The sequence below is a fragment of the Strigops habroptila genome, chromosome 7, assembly GCF_004027225.2.
Source record: "Strigops habroptila isolate Jane chromosome 7, bStrHab1.2.pri, whole genome shotgun sequence".
Lineage (NCBI taxonomy): Eukaryota > Metazoa > Chordata > Aves > Psittaciformes > Psittacidae > Strigops > Strigops habroptila.
In genome coordinates, this window is record NC_044283.2 from 34,222,426 (window position 1) to 34,242,693 (window position 20,268).

The 20,268-nt window shown below is 40.1% G+C and overlaps 1 protein-coding gene across 6 annotated transcripts in view; it reads right to left on the reverse strand.

Annotated features, from left to right (window-relative positions):
- STOX2 (storkhead box 2) overlaps positions 1–20,268 on the reverse strand; it is a 148,845-nt gene that overhangs the window by 7,724 nt on the left and 120,853 nt on the right. For 4 of the 6 annotated variants that reach the window (XM_030492081.1, XM_030492082.1, XM_030492083.1 and 1 more), the window contains exons 2-3: positions 11,979–12,131; positions 2,569–4,834 (exon numbers count right to left, since the gene is read on the reverse strand). In XM_030492081.1, the coding sequence (XP_030347941.1) occupies positions 2,569–4,834; positions 11,979–12,131 (2,419 nt within the window). Of the gene's footprint in view, positions 1–2,568; positions 4,835–11,978; positions 12,132–13,912; positions 13,953–18,999; positions 19,065–20,268 lie in introns of those variants that run through there. The other 2 variants (XM_030492085.1, XM_030492084.1) reach the window with 2 other exon arrangements.

Here is a 20,268-nt window from a genome sequence, read left to right on the forward strand (position 1 = left end):
TACATCCTGGGTTTGGGGGGTTTTTCTGTTTGTTTGGGGTTTTTTAATGCCCCTTTTTTAATTTATCACACTTTAAAAATATACTTTTTCTTTCACAGTGGGGAATTGGTAGTTTTGATTCCCAAAGCAACACTGTACGTTTCAGTTTAAATGAAAATATACCACTGCGCCTCAGGAAGTTGAGAGTTACAACATCACTGGAGGCTAGAAGAATATACCTGAGGAATATCACTACATGCACGTCCTGTTCTTTTATTCTTCCCTAGGTATCTGTTAATGGACACTGCCAGATCTAGGTGAATCCTACCAGATGGATGCTGGGCGGCTTTTTTGTATTTCCTGGAAAAGGGCTGTACATTTTTGTTATAAGGTAAGAAATTAAAACAGGATTGTAATTATAGCCAAAGGGCTGACTTCACTCTCAGCTCAATTTATTTTTATAGACTTATACGAAGCAGTGATCAAAACTCAGCAAAATCATCCAATTTAATAATTTTGATGCAAAGCTCATGAAAAAGCCTTTGAAATATCCAGACTATGTGTTGGTCTTACAAAACAAATACGCCAGAAAACCATTCAAAATGTTGGGTTTGGTTTTTTTTGGGTTTTTTTTTTTTTTTTTTAAAGCTTACTTAATGTGGCCTTGCCAAAAAAAAAGGCATTTGTTAATAAGTAAATAGTAAAATAAAAGGGATGCATAGAACACAACGATTATTAAAAGCTGCTTATCTGTTTCCCTTTTGATCTAAAGAAAGTGGTAGAGCAGCACTAAATCCAGTATGCTCGCCATGTTCTGTTCTCCTACTAAGTTTAACATCAATAGAAATTTTAGCTTTTGTGTAAATAACTAGGGAATGAAATGTCTGCCTTTGCATTAACCAGAGACGTAAACCTGATATTCAGCTAGCATAAGTAGCCTAAGAACTGATTTTTATCCAGTCAACATCCTATCCTGAAGGTGAAATGCACTCTGCAGAGCGAGTCAGGCTGTGCAAGAATGAACCACCACCACGCACTCCCCCACAAAAATCGACTGCAAGTATAGCACTTCAGCTAAAAGAAGAGATTACATTTAAAAAAAGAACAGTGCAAATCACCTCATACAACAGTTGCATGTGAGAAAGATGCCAAGCATCTGCAGAACAATCAGTAACAGGAACACATTCAAAACCTTCTTAAGTTTCTTTTTTAAGCTGGGCGCACCATAAGTGGTACAATTTACTCAAATTATTTTTCAAACTTTTTACTCAGAAAAATGATACGTATGTTAAAAGCCAGCTCTAGTTTGATAATCACTGCCGGCTGCAGCAGGCCCGTTAACTGCTGCCTTGTCATTAACATCAAGTGGGAGTAGCCATGTGATGTGACTTTAACTGAAAATGAAATGTAGTCCTGTGTAGAAGCAGGATCCTTCGTGTGCCTTTCTGACAGCCTTCACTAGAGATTAAAAAAATAAAAGTAACTCTGAGGAATAAGAACACCTTTGGGGGGAGGGTGGACACAATGCACCAACAAAAAAAACCCCAAACCCGCAGTTATCTTTCACCTAATACAATTCTAGTCTTGGAGGTTTTATTTTTAAACACAGACAATAAATAATTTAAGCTTAAGTAAAACACTATAAGAGAACTACTACTGAAAATTATTTCGGTGTTCTTAGAGTCACTCTTCTGAACTCTGATGGGTCGCTATCCAGGGCAAACAAAGTCAGTCAAGCTCCATCCCAGTAGGGACCTAGAACTGTCAAAGGTCAGAGAGAAGTAGGAAGGCTTGAGTGGAGGATTCTTAACCTGGAAATGAGCTTGTGAAATCTCCAGGGCAGGGAACACACCAGCAACTCCTCCCTATGCCTGTAAGACTCTTGGCACACTGAGACTTCCATGACACCTGAGATCCTTGAAATGGAAATGACTAACCAGCACCACCTGGACTCTTTCCCCAAATACCTTAGAGGCATAGCACCCCCCTCTCTGCAGTGCTGGGCCACTTCTGAAGTTCAAATATCCTGAGCTCTTTCAGCCCTGTGGGGGGAGCGGCTTTTCCAGTCTCAACAGTTTGGAATGGTGATAGAGACACTTCCAAAAATTTTCAGAAAAGAAACAAAATGCCCAAACCCAAAACAATCATCATGGCTTTTGTTTTGCTTGGTTGGGTTTTTTTTTCTTTTGTCTGAGCCAAAGATTATGCCGCCTAGTCATGTCTAGTCCTCCGATTAGTCCTGATAGTATCTTAGAGGGAAAGGGAAGGGGGGAGTACGCAGGAGCTCATCTCATCTATTCTAAATGCAAACACAAGTTCAATACAGAGAAAAAAGGGATGCAAGGGAGTTTTCAGCAAACAGAAAACAAACTAATACAGAGTCAGTGCCGCAACGGTTATTGGCTGCTTACGGTATGGTGGGAAACCCACACATTTGAATAGCAGATTCCAGAACCGTAGAAAACACTGTCTGAAAATACGTGAAATTATTTAATATGGCCCTACGTTCTGTCACCAATATCACACGCACATATACTTATAAATGGAACTTTCTGGTCTGCAAAGCTGCAATGAATGTGACAGCCCTACCGTGGAGAGTTGAACCCGCTGTCCACAGTAATGCTGCTGCTGTCCATGCTGTCCAGGCGGGCTGAGTGAGTGGCTCTCTGGTTGTTGCTATTGTCTGTTTCCTTCGGGGTGAGAAGAGTAAGATTCTTCTCAAACTTCCGCTGCAAATCCCTCTCTTTTTCTCTCTCTAGGAGCCACTGCATCGTACCAACATCATCCCTGTTCTTTTCTTCCTCGGCATTTTTGTTGGTTCCTTCCTCTGAGTCGTCATCATCAGATACGTTGTAGTAGTCGAAGGAGGCCTCCTGGTTTCCAGTTGTCTCTTGCTGTCTCTGTGAAACGGGCATGACTTGTGTGACTGAGGTTACTATCGCTTGTTCAAGTTTCTCACATCTGACTGGCAATGTGTCAGAGGGGGTCTTTTGATGGGGCTTTAGCAGGGGTGTGCTAGACTTATGATAACTATTCACAGAAAGAGTGTTGTGCAGAGGTTTAAAGAGTGTATCCTTGCTAAATATTTCTTTCCTTTTATCAAGGCTGCTTGATTCAGCACTATGATGCTGAACAAGCCGCCCATTTGCAATCACCTCTGGAGTTTGGCCAGCAACTGCTGAACCACTGCTTGGGCCCTTTGGGGGCTCCTCTTTGTGCACCCCAGGCTCCCTAGCAATATGCTGAGATTGTCTTTCTGTGGGAGTCATTTTTTTGAGCCCATCTGTCCCTGTTAGCGTATCATGATCCTCTTTATTCTTTCCCAGTGGTGATGGAGCAGTAAGCACAGTCTCGCTGGATGTGTTGCACTGAAAATAGTCATCGACTGCAGATTTTGTTGTGCCGGAGTTGAGCTCGCTATATGATGGCAAATTCTCTGTAGGCTTGCTTTGATCCAATAGGCTACAAGAACTGGGTGTTTCTACACTGCCACTAGCTTTTTCAGGGATGCAAGTCTCTTTGTAGCTTGCAGATGAAATCAGAGCCCTTTGATGACTGAGTGACTGAGATGGCCTTAAGGTACTATCATCAATATAAGTTTGGCTAGTTGTTTGGTCATCTGGGCTACAGCCTTCACCCATATCTTCAGGCGTGCCTAAAGCAGCTGAGCCCAGAGGTCCCTTGGAGTTATCCATGGATCTAGACCTTTCTTTAGCCTTACTGGACCGCTCATTCCTTGATCTTCTATCCTGTGTATGGCTGTGGCTCCGATGGACCTTGGAGTGGGAGCTTCCCCTGGAAGGTTCAGGGAAAGGCATTTCAGTTCTTCTTTTGGCCAGCTCGCCAGACACGTCCCACTCTGGTGTCATGGGAAAGTGAGATTCAATCATGTTAGGATTGCTGTGCATTATAAAATTATCTCCCTTGTGCTCTATTATAAAACAGCCTTCCCGTGGGGATCGAGTCAAGGGATCAAAGAACTCATATTCCCTTTCAGCAGGTATATCCAAATGAGAGCCATCTGATGGGTCTCCTTTGGACACCCGAGTCTTGCTGTGTGACCTCGATTTCCCATGAGACTTTCTGTGATTCCTGCTCTTTTTACTTCGTCCACTGTGGTGAGCTGAAGATCCTGCTTTGCTTCGTTGAGCTTTTTCTTCTTCAAGTTTCTTCATTAGTGCAGTGTGCCTCATGACATTTTCCACAGTCAAGTCTGGGTTAATGCGCCTGATAATCTCCATTTCTACCTCTCTAGGTATAGTGGTAGGAGTGTCCTCGTCCCTTAGCGGCCACTCCTCTGGAGGAAACTGGGCAGAGAAATTTGCCAACTGTTTTGTCTTGTCCTTCTTAAAACTTAATCGGAATAATTTGAGTCCGAATTTCTTAGACTGCTTTTCTACATCCTTAGGCTTTGTGAGTGTCTCTGCTTTATAAGAAAAATTGACAGTACTTTTACTTTTCTCAGTAGGTGGGACTTGACATAATGAAGGAGGACAGTATGAGTCTTTACAGTCTTTTGCTGATTTCCTCTGTAGGGTAGATGCATGCATGCTGTGCATGTCTTCTCTGCAACAGTGGCAGGAGTCGCAGTGGTTTTTGGGTAGTGTTCGGTCCCTGACGCATGCCGAGGTGGAGGGAGTTATAGTTCCTTGCTGCGGAGAGGTACATTGAGACCTGTCAGGTATCCTCTCATCCAAATGGTACCATTTACTGTTAGTTCGTATGAGAGATGGTGTTATAAAGTAAGTCTGTGGGGTTACAATGAAATAGCCATCCGGAGTTGGGTATATTTTCCTCTCCCGTACAAGCATATTCAAGGTATGTCGAAGGATTTCTGGACTGGGTGTTGGAACTCCTAGAAATGACAGTAAACACATATCAGGGAGTACATAAAACCATGCAGGAGGACTGTCTGGCTCCTCCCTCCCCAACAAAAAGCTGTTTTCCCAATGTGCAGGCCGGAATATGCTGAACAAACAACTCCGGTAAAGCACTTTGTTAGGCATTCTCTTGTCTGTTTGTTTTTCCATTTATCTCCTACACTTCACACATATCAATTATTAATTAAATAGAAAGGAGGCCATTAATGAAGTGTTAAAAAGAAAAAGAGAGAAAGAGAAGACAGAGAAGAAGAGAGTCACTTCCATTCTGCAGGTGACCTTAAACTACAAGATGGAATTACTGGAAGCCAAGGGGTGTCAGGGGAAACATTTCACTTATCTTCTTCTTCTTCCAACTTCCAATTTATATCCCAGTTCACCAGAACTATTTATTATAATGCCCAGTCACGTATACAACAGTGGTTGTTACTTTGGATGCCTAAACTGTTTTTCCACAGAAGAACATTACACATTAAAAAAACATTCCCCCAATCTGCCCCTTTATTACAAACTGATTGAAGAGATTGGCTCATGTTTCAACTATATCAGCTGCTCAAAAACCAGACACATCCTAAGTGATACAGCTCATCTTACCCAAACAGACTTTTCCATTATGATGGAAGTTACAGATGTAGCTACTGAAAATTTGCTTCTCAGAGTTACCTGCCTTTCATGTGAGATGTGAGGGACAATCCCTAAATGCATATATCGCATACTGAGAGAGGGACAAGTATTACAACTTGGCATCAGTGCCACATCAGCCACATGGCAGATTTGGCATTGTGAGCCTGGTCCTTCCCACCACCAGTACTCTTGATGGGTTCAGTGGTGCAGGACCAAATCTTCAACACTCTATTAGATAAAATACCAAGTCGGCTTGCTGTGCATAGGAATAGGTTCCATCTAGGGCTGAGGAAACAAGAGATTTAGTTGACAAGCTAGTTAAAAAAATAAAGAAAGAAAAAATCTGTTTATGCTGAATGAAAAATAAAAATCCTTCAAAATTTTCAGTGAAAAAAGCTATCTTCAATCAATACATTTCATTGCACTCAAATGCATTTGAATTTTAACTTAATGCTGGGTACTGACCTGGTTTACATTCTTAGAAGTAGAGAATTTTTTTGTAGAAGTTTGGATGGTCTATTTTAAAGTAAAAAAGTAAATATTATTTACTGTGGGTCTTCGTTTTCTTTTCAACAAAACTAATTTAAAAAAAAACCAACCTAAAGTAGGTTGGAAGGGACCTCATGAAGTCACCTGGTCAACACCCCTAGTCATAAGAAGACCAACTCAGATCCGGTTGGTCAGGGCCTTGTCAAATCAGACTCTGACTATCCTAAAGAACAGAAATTCCATGGAACCACATATGCAAAAACATGTCAACAAAGCATATGCTTTTTACAAAAATACTTCATGGAAAACTCTCAAGCAGGTGTACCTGCCACAAATAGAGTATCTTCAGTAGCACGTAGTGTCTGCTCACCAACTTTTCTCCCACGTGTCAAAGGTTGGAGCCTGCAAGCTCACTGATCTCCCTGTGTTAGCAAGCATGAGGGTGATAGCAAGGGCTTTGGCACTGTGACCAACACCCTGTCAAAAGATTAGCGACAAGAAACAGAAAAGTTGTACTGATTCCTTAACTCAACCTCTTCATTGCTACTGGGTTGCAGACAAAATAGTAAGTATTCTTATGTCTAGCTTTGAATGTTGTTTGAATTTAGAGACATGACCATACTGCTTACAACCAGTAACATCTGTAACTAAAACTTTTGCAATGGAAACAGCAAAGTGTTAGGACTAGCATGGACACATAAGGACACATGAGATGATAGCAGTTACAACAGAACAGGTGCCAGTGAGAAGTACATAGGGGCAGTAAATATATTTCATGCACAGTCCACAGAGCTGAAAGACTGGAGCTGATCCAGACACAGGAAGCAGAAGAAGTAAAGAAAGGATATCATTTGAGAAAACAACTGAGACTGAAAATTGGAAGGAATATGCAAATGAAATGGAGAATCAGGAACATGCATTTTCTCCCCTTTGCATGTGGTGTCCACAATTTATGTGATAATCCTAGAAAGAGTAACAAAGACCCCCAGAACTGTTGGATGAGCAAACATGCCAGAAATAGCAACAGATGGGAAAAGCTGGAATCTGGAGAGCTGGGGAAAAAAGGACTACTCCTCCTTAGTCCAGAGTCCTGACTCTCTCTACACTGAAGTAAACAATATGCTGAGCTTCCGCTGGACTGTGAGGCAGTGGCAATTGGTGAGCAGGCTGTCCTCCACATGAGCTTTCAGAAAAGCACAGGACAGGAAGAGTGATTTCAATTCCCGTAACAACCAGCAGTCATCATCTAACCTCTTCTGTCCTGTGGTGGAGCTGCTATGTCTGCTTGGGTAACACTAACCCTTTTCTATTATGCCTCACACCACCACAAGTGGATGATCCTGAACTCAAACTCATATGTTTCTTGATACTGTGCTGAAAATACAATGCAGGGTCCAATCCCGGTCCAACTGAGATGCACTTGCTGTGCAGCAGCCGATCTCTCTTCCTGCCTCTACACAACCTGACTGATCCATTGCATTTTCCAGGAGCTTACACATCACTACCTCCACACATACCTACCTTTGACTGTGAGAACTTGGTTCTTCATCCTTATTTTACTTAAAGACTTTTCTTAACATACTGTTCCAAAAACATTAGAACAAAAATAAGAGAGAGGAAAACATTCTCTGGGAGTTTACAGAAAAGTTAGAGAAAGAGATTTAAATGGATCTTCTGATGTTTTACACTAACTTAGGCTAAAATGCACTGCAAATACCTGGTAAAAATAGTAATATGTACCTTCCACCCAGTAAACTATAATGACTACAGTGTGTTGGGTAAATGAGTCTCTAAGCACTGGATGCACAGTAGTTACATTAATTGACTAAGTCCTGAGAATAGAGAATGTGCAGATAAACGCCAATAAAAAAAAAAAAGAGTGTGCCTGGGCAGTCAATGATGCTGTGAAGTTAATCGTGTCAGTCTTCTCTCTGGAGCTGGGGACTATCACTTTTATCACTCCCAGCATACAGTACATCCCTATGGTTCACTAAGCCAGCAGTGATGATGGCAGATGCAAATCATTGGTGCTCAGCACTGCCAGCTAATGCTAGGCCCTAACTCAAATTAGGCTTTCCTCCTCCATGGACAGGAGCAATGACACTACTGTGGCTCCCACTGTTCCTATTTTAAATACAGATTTCCTGGCTCTCTCAAGACTTTTCTCTTTACAGCAACCTGCCCACATCATGTCTATAAGTAACCTATCACATTGCATTCAAAAGTCTCCTTGTGGTCTCCTTTTCTCCATTAAACAGGGACAAGAGGAAAAAAACGAGCAGTTTAGAGACTCTAGCGTATAAAATACTTCATGACAGCAGTGGTGTTATTTAAGATTATGTAGTGGTTTAATAATTCAAAAGCAGAAACTGTCTGGACACTGAATCATCAGACATGTACATTTTCTGCATCTCAAGAGAGTCTACTATGCCATCCACTGAGCTTCCAGACAGAACATTATGTCGTTTGCTGCTCACAAAGAACACTGACCTAGAGTGAACTCAGTTAATGTAAAACACTTAGTTTTAGTGTTACATATACATTTCACGAATTTAAAAAGTGAACAGTTATGAAGGTGAACGTCAGAGGAATTTGCCAGCTTTCAGAAAACAGTTTGCTTCAAATGCAGCCTAATGCAATATATACGCATTTTCTGCACTGGAATTTTGAACACCTTACAATTATTTTAAGAAGTACATGGTCAAAATTGGAGGGGAAAAAAAAGGGGGGGGGAAATCCTTACTAAAGGCAGCATAGACTAAGGCTTGATGCTTTCCTCAGACAGATTCATATATATAAGAGGGTCTGACTACCAAACACAGGAACAGAGGTTACATTCTTAGCTCCTTACACTGGATTTCAAAGATTCACATTTAATGTAAGGGATTTAAACCATGGTCAATAAATTATAAAGTAGGGCTGTACAAACATCTCATTGTTTATTTCTAAGTTAGAGTAATGGAAGCACATGCAGCAGGAGCCCTCTTGCTTTTCTAAAAACCTGACAAATAACAAAAGCCACAAATAAGATGTGCATTATCATTACAAACTTTTTCAATAAATAAATTCATGAAAAATACATCTGAAGTAGTATTTAAATGGTGTTAAGTCTGCTAAAATGATTTTCTCCTGAGCTGATGCTAAGGCTTAACAAGGGATAAAAGAAATACTCTGACTGGCTCATGAAATACTAGTTAAGGATGTGGAGTGGTTGCTATGTGATGTTATAAATAATTAGCATACCTTATTTCAGATAGAGCCATGGCCCAGATTTATGCCTGCACAATGGCTCAGCAAAGTAGAGGGCTAGACTGCAAGTGTAAGATCCTGCACCGAGGAAAAAGGTTTATTATTCTTAGGCAGTTTGAGAATAGCATCTGGAGTCTTAGGAAATTTATACACTCCATGAAACGCAGTGAAGCATCTGTTCATTAAGACACAAACAACACAGGCAGACAAGTGTTGCTACAGGGTAAGCTACAGAGAGGGTATGTGACAATGACAGATACATTTACAATGGTAATGCTCTCCTCTCTCTCAGAGCATCAGCACCTAATTAGGAGAAATAAACTATCAGAATATGGGAGAACATCAGATATTTTAAAATAGTGCATACAAGGGCTCAAAAAGACATAGCTGATTTATGAGAGTCTGGACAGACAAGTGAAAAATACCATCACAAGAAGAGGTTCTGCTTATTGGAAAGGACAAAATTTTTGGATAATGCTCCTACACTGAGAGAACATGTATGTTTGCTGTGTTAAATATGTCAGGGCTGGGAGAGAAAGGCATTTTTCTAGAGGGGAAAGAACTGGACAACAAAGAGTGGCTTAGTGGTGGGGTTTTTTTTTTTCAAATAATTTTCTTTACATTTTGGGAGGTGAGGTAGCAAAAACAAGGCTCTCTTTTTTATCTCAGACTTGAGAGATGCACATGTTCATGGCTAGTGGAAAATAAAGAGGCAGCATGCGACTGTGTGCTAACTTGCCTCAGGCTGCTTCTAAGCAGAGTCTACAAAATAATCCAGCCTGTTGAATTATCTTCAGTGTATGGTCCTGTCTAGCAAGAACAGCACAACACACCAAGTCATACTCCTTGGAAACCCAAGGGATGCCCCAATACATTATCATTTCTACCATACAATAATGTTTATATAAAAATATTGATAGAATCACTGGAAAAATACTTGCAGTCTATGGAACTCTTCTAGTACATAGCTATATAGAAAACATGACTTGGAAAAAAAAAATCATCAAAATTAATTTAGCTGGAATTATAATTGTGAACTTTGCTTTCTTTGCATTCTATTCCTTACAACTTTTACCCCTATTTTCAAATCAGCTAAGCATACTAAAAAAAAACCCTGATAAACAAACCCACAAATTGGGACAGAAAGCCAGTATTTACAAAATATACTTGCAGTAAATTTTTCCAAAGTGCAATTATTAAATGTCAGACAGAATTGTTTATTCCAAACACAGTTCTCAATCCAGCATTATATTTTAAAATCTCAGAACTTAGTACCAGATACAGCAAAAGCCACGTAACCTTCAAGGCTTTAAGTAACTCTTGCTCTGAAATGTAAGCAAAAAAATTCGAGACATCAAAACATGGCTATGGTTAGGCTGCCTGGATGAGGCAGATGCATCAACAGTTCTCCTACTGAAGCATTTTTAATTAGCTGCTTTTTACAGCTGTAAAAGAGGTACAATAGCTAAGTTTCTCAGAGAATTCAGAGAATTACAAACTCAGGCGCAGAACAGTTAAACATCTTGCCCAGGATCATACAAAGCACAAGTGAAAGACTTGTGCTTTCCAGAGCAGTAAACCTCTGCCCAATGCTTTTACGCCACCCTTTTAGATATCTCTACAAGATGCATTTTGCATGATTCACCAACTCCAGATACAGACTGCAGTACGGAAGCAGCATATTCAGCAGTACATTATTAATATAGGTTTCCTTTTTTTTGATGTTACAGTATCTTCAAGCCATTTTCATCTACCATTTAATTAATATTATCAAATGCTGACAAGAATATCTTCTGAACAGTATACCAGCATTTATGAACACAGCAAGCGTATGTATGGCTCTGCAAACCCTTCAGTCATGGAGACAGTTGTCAAGTATAAAAAAAAAGAAAAAAAAGATTTAAAGATATTTCAAGCAGGGGCAGTACAGAAGCAAAAGCCAAAACTGTGTCCAAGAAGGCTCTGAAAAGCCCTGGAAACCAGGCTGGCAACCTCCTTTCAGTTTAAATATAACCTCTCCCTGAAGCAGGCATGTCATCATCATTGGACTCTGTTACTTACCCCACCAGTTCCAAGAGCCTGTTCTAGGTGGAGGAAGAGATACAGTATGTGGGAAACTTGTTCTTTAAGAGAGGAGGCTCTACACAAGGACCCCCATGAGGTTATCTCTATGGAGACTGGACAACACCACTTGAACTGGTTGAATGACGTCAACAGAGTGATTATGAGTTACCTTACAATTGGCTTGAAAGCCACAAGGTGGAATAAGCTTGCTCTGGCTATGACACACGCTTTGTTCTCCATAACTATTACAGAAGTCCTAAACTCTTTTGACTATGATGATAAAGAATTAATTTTGTGAGAAAAACTACAAACAAGCTGATTCTGATACCAGTCTGAAAAAAACCCAAGCTGATAGTTTGCTGTTTATTACCTCAAGCAATCTTTAATGTTTACATAAAGTCAGTAGTTAACCCTGCAAAATGCATCCCACATGAACGGCCCTGTCAAAAGAGAACTCAATTCTCCATATGTTTAAGAATAAATAAAAGGTTATGAGATTAGAACCTTAAAGCCTCCTTTTACTTTGAGTAGCACCTCAGGATTACTCAATATTCCCATCCAGAAGAGTAAAGAAAAACAGGCTATCAAAAACTGAAACTCCCTGTTTTAAGCAAGCCAGAAAGATAAGCAACCTTTTGGGTAGGGACTGGGTATTCTGCCCATCTGACCAATGATTTATTGATGTCCAGTTACCTGGGAAGCAGGTTGTTAGGTGCTCCATTAGTGCTTCTTGTGTGACTTGTTTTCGGGCTGAGTTCATTGCTGAGATGGCCAGGCAAAGGATTTCCCCAAGCGGAATAAATTGTGACTGACTGATAGGAGACATGCTGATGGGTGATACATCACCTGTAAAAAGATAATAGATGTGCAATGAAGTGTTTTGTTTAAAAATCTGCTCGCAGAACAAGGATGCAGAGATATAATCGGAGATGATGTGCGCAGCTCTCTGGTCTTTGTACTGAGCTGGAGATAAAACTCTTAATATGGAAAACCATCCAATAGCTTATTTCAAAACTTAGACATAGTGAACTTTGAAAAATGGGAGATATACATTATGCAGACATAGTTTCTCAAAGGGTGCCATAGCAGATTCAGAAAAAATGACAACAAATAGCACTTACAGTTGCAAAACCTTGTGTTTGCATATCCTACTAGGTAATTGCATAAACAAAATAGTTGCATGTATTTCTCTGGACATAAACAGGGAGATTTTCAATCCCCTTTCAAAGGCTAGTGGTATGGATCACCCACCATTTCTACTTCATAGAATTTTTTATTAATAGTAACAAAACCCAGGAAAATATGTTGCCAAGTTCATAAATAACATTTTCACACACTTGACAAAGCACAGAACACTCTTTAGAGGCATGAAAGCAAACACCTTCAGATTGATACCTTGAAATAAATCTCTCCTGGATCTACATGTTAAATGTCTTTGTATGGACTATGTATTTTTTAGAAGTTTTACTGGTTCCAGGATGGCCTGAAAAATGACTTTTTTGTGACTTTTTCATGTTGTCTTTAAAAAGAATTCATTAACCCATAAAAAATCATTAAAAGATCTTAAAAATAAAGTTATAGAAGTTACAATTTGGTAATACTAGCATGACTACATAAATACACATATACATGTGCATGTTAACATATTTTATGTAAGTATAGAAATGCTTTAGATTCTGCTCTGTACCACTTCTTGAAATGGTAACAATTCCCCAACGATCTCAAATAGGGGAAAGCAGCAGGCAAAAGATTTCTCTTGCCAGTGGAAAAGGAGTAATAAAGAGTAACAGACAGGACAAGGGATGCTTGACTGTGAATCCTTTTCTGGCTATAGGTCAGTTGATAGGCAGGGATAAAGTTTTACCCAAATGGCTTTGAAATTTCAGGAAAATCCTGCTATTTCTGCTGTCATGGTGCAATACCTTGTGATCAAATCAGGAATCAAGTAGTGGAAATTAATTCAAATTCAAACTTCCCCCCATAATTTAGAGGATCTAATTTGCCCTATTAATTCTATATTCCTGTTACGCCTACTAAACAGGAAGGAATGGCAGTTTCCAAAACTGATTCTCAAAATGCAGTTAATCTTGCATTATACTCAGTTCTTCGGGAAAAAAAATTATTGGCGAGAGTAGCAAATTGCATAACTGCTTCAGTGAGACTTATGAGCAATATTTTTCAATATATCAGTTGTACAATCTGTTGTACAACAGTGATGCACATTACCCAAGACACAACAATGATTTAAACCACACATTTGTGGTATGCTGTCTCCTGATTGCTTCTGCTTAATCAGGCCTGATCAGATCAATGCTGCAGTCCCAGCACACCAGCATTACTCCAGCTTCAACAGTGCACCCCAAGATTGTCCCAATTCTTATTTGACAACAGAATGATGACCTTAAAATATAACCTTTTCTGGACATTTTTCATGCATATACACCTGAAAAGTTCCTGCCATGTGCTTTACAGACAATGGTAGTCAAGATGATTTTGGGCAGGTCACGGGGAAACGCGAGATTAATGCTTTCACAGGACTGGGGAGCAAACAGCATTTGTCCCCTCGTCATTTGAGAATGGATAAAGAACATTACAGTTATTATATTACTATTTACTCATAATTATACCTGCTGTCAGCTTGAACTTGGTCATAGAGGAATCTTTGTAATCATCCAGACATGTGAGTTTACCAACTTTGATGAACAGCCACCATGCACTCTGTGTAGGGGATCAGGTTTTTAGTGATTAGTTTCACGTCTAAGAATCATCAGAATTATCATAAGAATTATGCAGATTTAGCTAAGCAATTTCAGAAATTACTGTCTTTCACACAGAGATTATCTGTGTCGTGGGTATCCTTGTGAGCACTACCAAGTTCAGTTCAGTGCAATGTCAAACAGATTGGCACATGTTGTCCTCAGTTGAGGTTTAATCCTACCAGGTCCACCGGGCACTGAAATGGACTCTCTGGGTAGCTTTAAGGGCATCCAGGTGAAGGGCAGTAACTTCCTGAATTGTTTTACTTGGATAATCAAAGATCTGGCAATTTCTTAAACCAAAGCACCGTGGCAATACTATCCTTGTGACTACTCCCAGCCACACACTCACACTGCCACCTATGGAGGCAGCAGGATGGAAGAGGGAGAGGAAGACCTCTTACCTTCCTTGCACCCAGACCAATCCACTTACAGGTAATCAGAATGATATTTAATATGTAAGGAACAGGCCTTAATACCATAATTAGTTTCCTGAAGTGGGAAAGGGACTCAAGGAAGGTTATACCTGAAGCCTAGCAAGTGCTGCTAATTTATGTAGGTTTGCTCTCAGCCTCCCAGCTGCCCCCAGAGGGATGCTTGGACAAGAGCTTCAATCAGTTACTCTGCTCATCCACAAGGAGCAGCCCATCCCACTCCTCTGACTGCCAAAAGCCTGCAGAGATCCACCTCTGGGATCACTCCCAGTCAGAACTTGTTAACTAAGTACAAGTTAAGAAAGAATAAAGTTTACCTGGATTTCAGTAACCTTGCACTTTGCACAACCTTTCCTTTCAAAGCAGGGCTCCAGCATGGAATTGCTCTTCTAGGTTAGTGTGCATAAAACATTCAGTCTGCACATTTGACCCCTGCAAACTGGGCTCTTGTCAAGAGGAACAAGCCAAGAGCTTTCACCAAAATACTAATTATACTTCATATAACTCAGTCTCCGTTCCTTAGTATTAAAATCTCTAGCAAAGCATGCTATAGTTAGCATGCCAGGGTAATATACATTCTGCTTGTGAATATTTGGGAGCTCATTTAATTAACTATAAAGATGACTAGAGTAATCCATAAAATCATAACTTAAATGGCTTTAAATGCAATAGAAATGGCCAGCAAATGCTGGTTTATGTGATAGTGTGCCTTTCTGGTTTGTAAGGGACTATGGCCAGTTAAGCCTTACTCCTTTCCACTGAGTGTTTTTCAACCTCCTTCATCATGACAAGGGAGCTCTTGTTTCACTGCTGTTGTGCCAGAATTACCTCCATAGCTTGTTGTCCATGACTGCTGGAGATAATTACTGGCTCTTGGTTTAAAAAGGCTAGCAGACATCCGCAAAACTTTCAGCAGACCTAGTCATAGAGAGCCAGAACCCCCTCACTCAGGGAAGTTCTAATTTGCCAAGTTTTATCTTAACCATCCTGTGGCTCTGGGAAATTACAAGCACTCTGTGGTTACAGTTAAGCGCACAAACTTCTTTGATGCACACCACCAGAAAATACCTTGCATCTGTGATTTAAAATATTAACATCGATTATGTGCATAAATACTGTTTATCCTGTTGAGCAGGTAGTTTACTACAACTTCTTTAGGACAGATCTGCTTAAAAAATCAAATATGCTTTTTCTACATTTTGAAGACCACATCACTTACACAAAACATCTAGCATATGGCTTCTGTTAGCTCTGACTGATGCTTGTCTCAAGCAGCTTTCTTCTGAAATCAAATTACTATCCTTGACTTTCATATATTTATGTTCCCAATTAAATGAAAACTGAGTCTCAGAAAGCAGTTTTTGCCAGCTGACTGCATGTTTTGTTTAAATATGATCAAAATATATATAGTTTTAGCTCTGTTTCTGCAGTGTCTTTCCAAACTTTTCTCCGCAGAATTTTTTAAAAAACAAACAAAAAAAGGTTTTCTAGACTTCTGGATTTCAGTGGCACCTAATTTTCAAAAATGTCTAAGCACATAACAGATAATGAATGGGATTTATCCTCATTTATGCCTTGGGAATTTGTAGAGATCCCCTGAGGGAAAAAAAATGATTACTGTTACTTAGAACAATACATTATGTAGCACATAAAATAAACAGCTGTTACACAGCACATTTCTGCAGTGGATTTCAAAACATTCCAGAAAACTGGGTAACCATAACTAACATCACAGAAAGTGATGGTGTGTAACAGAGCAGGGAATGACAACTCACACATCCTGAACCCATACCAGCCAGAACCCTCCCTGTGCCAGTTCACATAGCGTCGCTCTTCTCTGAAAGTCTGGGTACCACCATCTTGGGAGAAAATGAGGTACATTGTATTCTGCACCATGTATCAGCAATTAAACTATCAACTACATATTGGTGAGAGAATTTTTATTAGCGATTCCTCTGCTGCAAAGAAGTGACCTGGAAGTCAAACTCTGTCTCAGGAAGTTTGCATGAAGACTGTTTGAAAAATCACCTCTTGACTTATAAATTGAACCAATTCAATACAGCCATTGTAAAGGAAAATTAAGGAAATTACAGTGCAAAGCCAAAACATATTAGAATTCATACACACTATTTCCTTGAAATAGGGAAGAGATCATCTGATTACACTCTGGATCCCATAAAATGTAGGAAGCTAAAGCCCAGTTTCACTTCCCCAGCCGGCCTCTCAACATTTTTTTAACTTTTTTTTTTTTCCCTACAGATCAAGTCAAACTGTAAGCATGATTTTTAGCCTGGTTTCCACATAAAATGAGGCTTGCACAACCATAGTCTGTGTGCATGCATGTGCCAGGGGTTGAGCCCCACTGGGCAACAGAGATTCTAAAACGAGTGTTTGCTAGGCATGCTCCATCTGCACAGAGCTTCAGGCACAGCTACCTCCCACTGGACAGGAGAGAATCCAGTCAAAAAATACTTGTAAATGGAAATCTGACTTCACCACTTTTGCTGCTTACAGAACCATGTTTTTAATCAGAAAACATCAAACTAGTGTACAGTAACTTCATGTTACCTCATGATTATAGTAGTGGTTGCAACAGAAATCCCCTACAAAAAAAATCTTGCCAACAGCCTGTTCTTGTCAACACTCACCTGTGATTTCACTCTGGGAAGAACTACAGAAAGGTCCTTTTCAAACAAAAGGTAGCTAACAAAACCAAAATTACTAGTAATGGGCAAAAAGAAGGCTCTTCAGCTTAGAATATTACCACTTTTTTCCAAGAATACCATTGAAAAGGCTCTTCCAGAGAAAGAATATTTTCAGATTTACTTAAAAATGGGACAGATGCTGAAGAATTTACATGTCTAGCCTGGGTTGCACATTATCCTTTTTTCCCCCCAAACCCCAACTTGACCGAGTCACTCTAACTATAGAATACTTAACATAAACATGGCAAACAAACCCTTTCTTATGTGAACTCACAACAACGATTTGTAATTGCCATTTTAAGCCAGACGTTTCCGTCTGATTAAACAACAGAAGAGAGCAGGAAGAGTATGCAGATTTCTGAATTACCCAGATTACTCTGAAATACCCTGGATTTGCACTAGAACACTAACACAGAAAAGAACACATTTTACTGGGAAAATCTGAAATAAAATTAGAATGTACATTGCTTACACTGTTCTCAGACATCCTCCTTTTAAACTACATTTACTGGAGTATCTTACAAACAAAGCTGCAGGTTGTGTTTACTAGACACAGTTAAACTAGACTGATAACAATAAGAAAAAATATGTTAAAGTTTTGTCCCTTTATTTCTGTTTAAAAACAGCTTCAACAAAGGCTCAACACACACAGTAACACACATTTGCTAGCCAGCAAGCTCCTTCTGCACTTCTGAAATGCATGCACACAAAAACATACCTTCCCTTGCAGACACAAATCATGAACGCTTCAAGAATGTGACCTGGCAATGTGACCGCTCCAATTCTAACCAGCCTGAAGAAAACACAGCAACCTTAATAATGACCAGCCATATGACAAACACTTGCCTCTGAGCAAAGTTCTAGTCCCTTGCCAGTTATTAACTTCAGACATGTAAATTGATCTTTTTAATAGTTCAGACCCAGCTAAAATCATGATCTCGAGGCTCACCAAGTGGCACTAACTTTCAGAAGGAGGTGTTAAATTGCCCACAGTCCGCAGACTTGTCTTATATGCATTCATCCTGCGTATTTCCTGTGATTTAAATTCCTTTTTCTTTGTTCATGTCCTGTGGCCAGCTGCCTCCTGATCCAAAGTGATATCCCAGCACGTTACAACTATGATCATAAAAAGTTTCTGCTGGAGCATGGAACTTTCCCAGAGGATTCAGTCGAGGAGATTCTGGTGATGTTGCTTATCCTGGGAAGGAGGAGGGTGGGACTGTGTTTTTTTAATATATTGTGTGCTTTAGAATGTGTTTCCTCAAACAGTATTTTTCAAATGCATCTTTTAATAAATGTCCATGTCAATATTCCTGGCACACAATATGTTAAAAAAGCAGGACTTACCTGAACCCCTATGGTCTGGTTCCATGCTCCAGTACAGTATCCAGAGTAGCTGTGATGTAATAACAATGTGCATACTGGGGCTTTATATCACTGTGGAAGCTGGCAGAATGCAGCTTAGGTCATTGCCACAGGACCTGAAAGAAGAAAAACAAAGCATGCTTTTAGGCAGTAATATCCTTAACACCCACCTCTTAAAGCAGGAAATCACGGCTTCCAGAAAACAAAAATAATGCGGTTATCTATGCATGCAGGTCCACTGAAACAAATGCTATTTCACATTTCACAATTCTCACATAAGCACGAGAAATAAACGGTTAAGAAATGACAGGGGAGGTGGAGGTAGAGAATCTAAAAGGGACTACAAATATAACTCCCACACAGTGTTTTGAAAACATCTCTCTCCTTTTGCCCTATTTCCAGGGAATGGCTGGAATCACGTTCTGACACCACCCCCTGTTCCGAAGGCACTCACAGTCTTTGCAAAGCACCTCTCCACTGCAGTGCCTCAGGATTCTGCAGTGTCACTCCTCTTCTGCCTGGCTCTCTGCAAAGTGAAGTCATAGGAATGGATCAGCCAACCTGACTTCTCACTACCCTGCCCAGAATCCTTTGTGAACTGAAATGAGTCATCGCTCTGAAAAAATCCACAGCGCAATGTTCCAGGTTTCTCCCTACGTCTGCGCTGGCTTCTTTGTCTTTGCAACCAAGTGCCTATGCTTCTGGAACGGTGCCCAGCTGCACTGTACAGGATAACAAGCCAGCCTCCTCATTAAGTGGACAAGAAAGCTATTTACATGCATTAGCAAAGACAAGTTAAAGCTTTAACCCTGCAGCCAAGACAAAAAATTTACCCCTAACATATCTTCCTGATGTAATACAAAACCAACACACAACACCACAAATGCACAAACATAAGGACACAGAGCAGTATTTTCTTAAATTATTCACCGTTTACCATGACACTTACCAGTTTTTACCCTATTGATTAAAAAGAAAGATTTACTCTTTGTCAGTCCTGAAGAATGCTGCAGACCTGCACGTAACATACAGCTCTGCTGTATACTGGATCAAAGCTGTGCTGCTGCAAACTGTTTATCAAAAAATTAGAAGCAGTGGACAAGTTCTTGCAAGTTCATTTTTCATCATTTGGGCTCACAACAAAGTGAGCCCTGAAACCATACCAGACAGAAAATGACAAACTGCTCCAACTGCCGAGAGCCAGCAGAGCTGCTTCAGTTTCTGCTGCCACTGACAAAGAAGGTAATGATCAGAACGAGGTCACTGTGTCAGGATCTCACTCTCAGTTTGCCTTTGCTAGGTTTGCCTTTGCTTGGGGAGGATATGCTAAGCTAAAGCATCAGGAAAACACAGGAGAAGACACAGGAATAGTGTGTGATGACAGCCAGATGCTGCTCTTTAGGAGAAACATTTTCAGTTGCTGAGGATTTTCTTATAAGAGAAGGAAACATTTAAAATTACCTTTACTCGAAAGAACTAACTCTAGTTGTGATCTAGTCACCAAAATGAGAAGTCCAATATGCAGAAATGGAGGGGCAACAGAAAAATGGAGTGCTGCCATGAGGCACTTATTTAAAGTTTCCTCTATCCTAAGCACTCTGAAATGGTTTGAAGCATAGTAGGCATACTATCCATAAAATCCTGAAACAGCACTTTTGGACTCACCTATGCTGTGCTGGAACAGGCAGTTCTCTCAGGTTCTCCCCTAAATAATCACACCAAG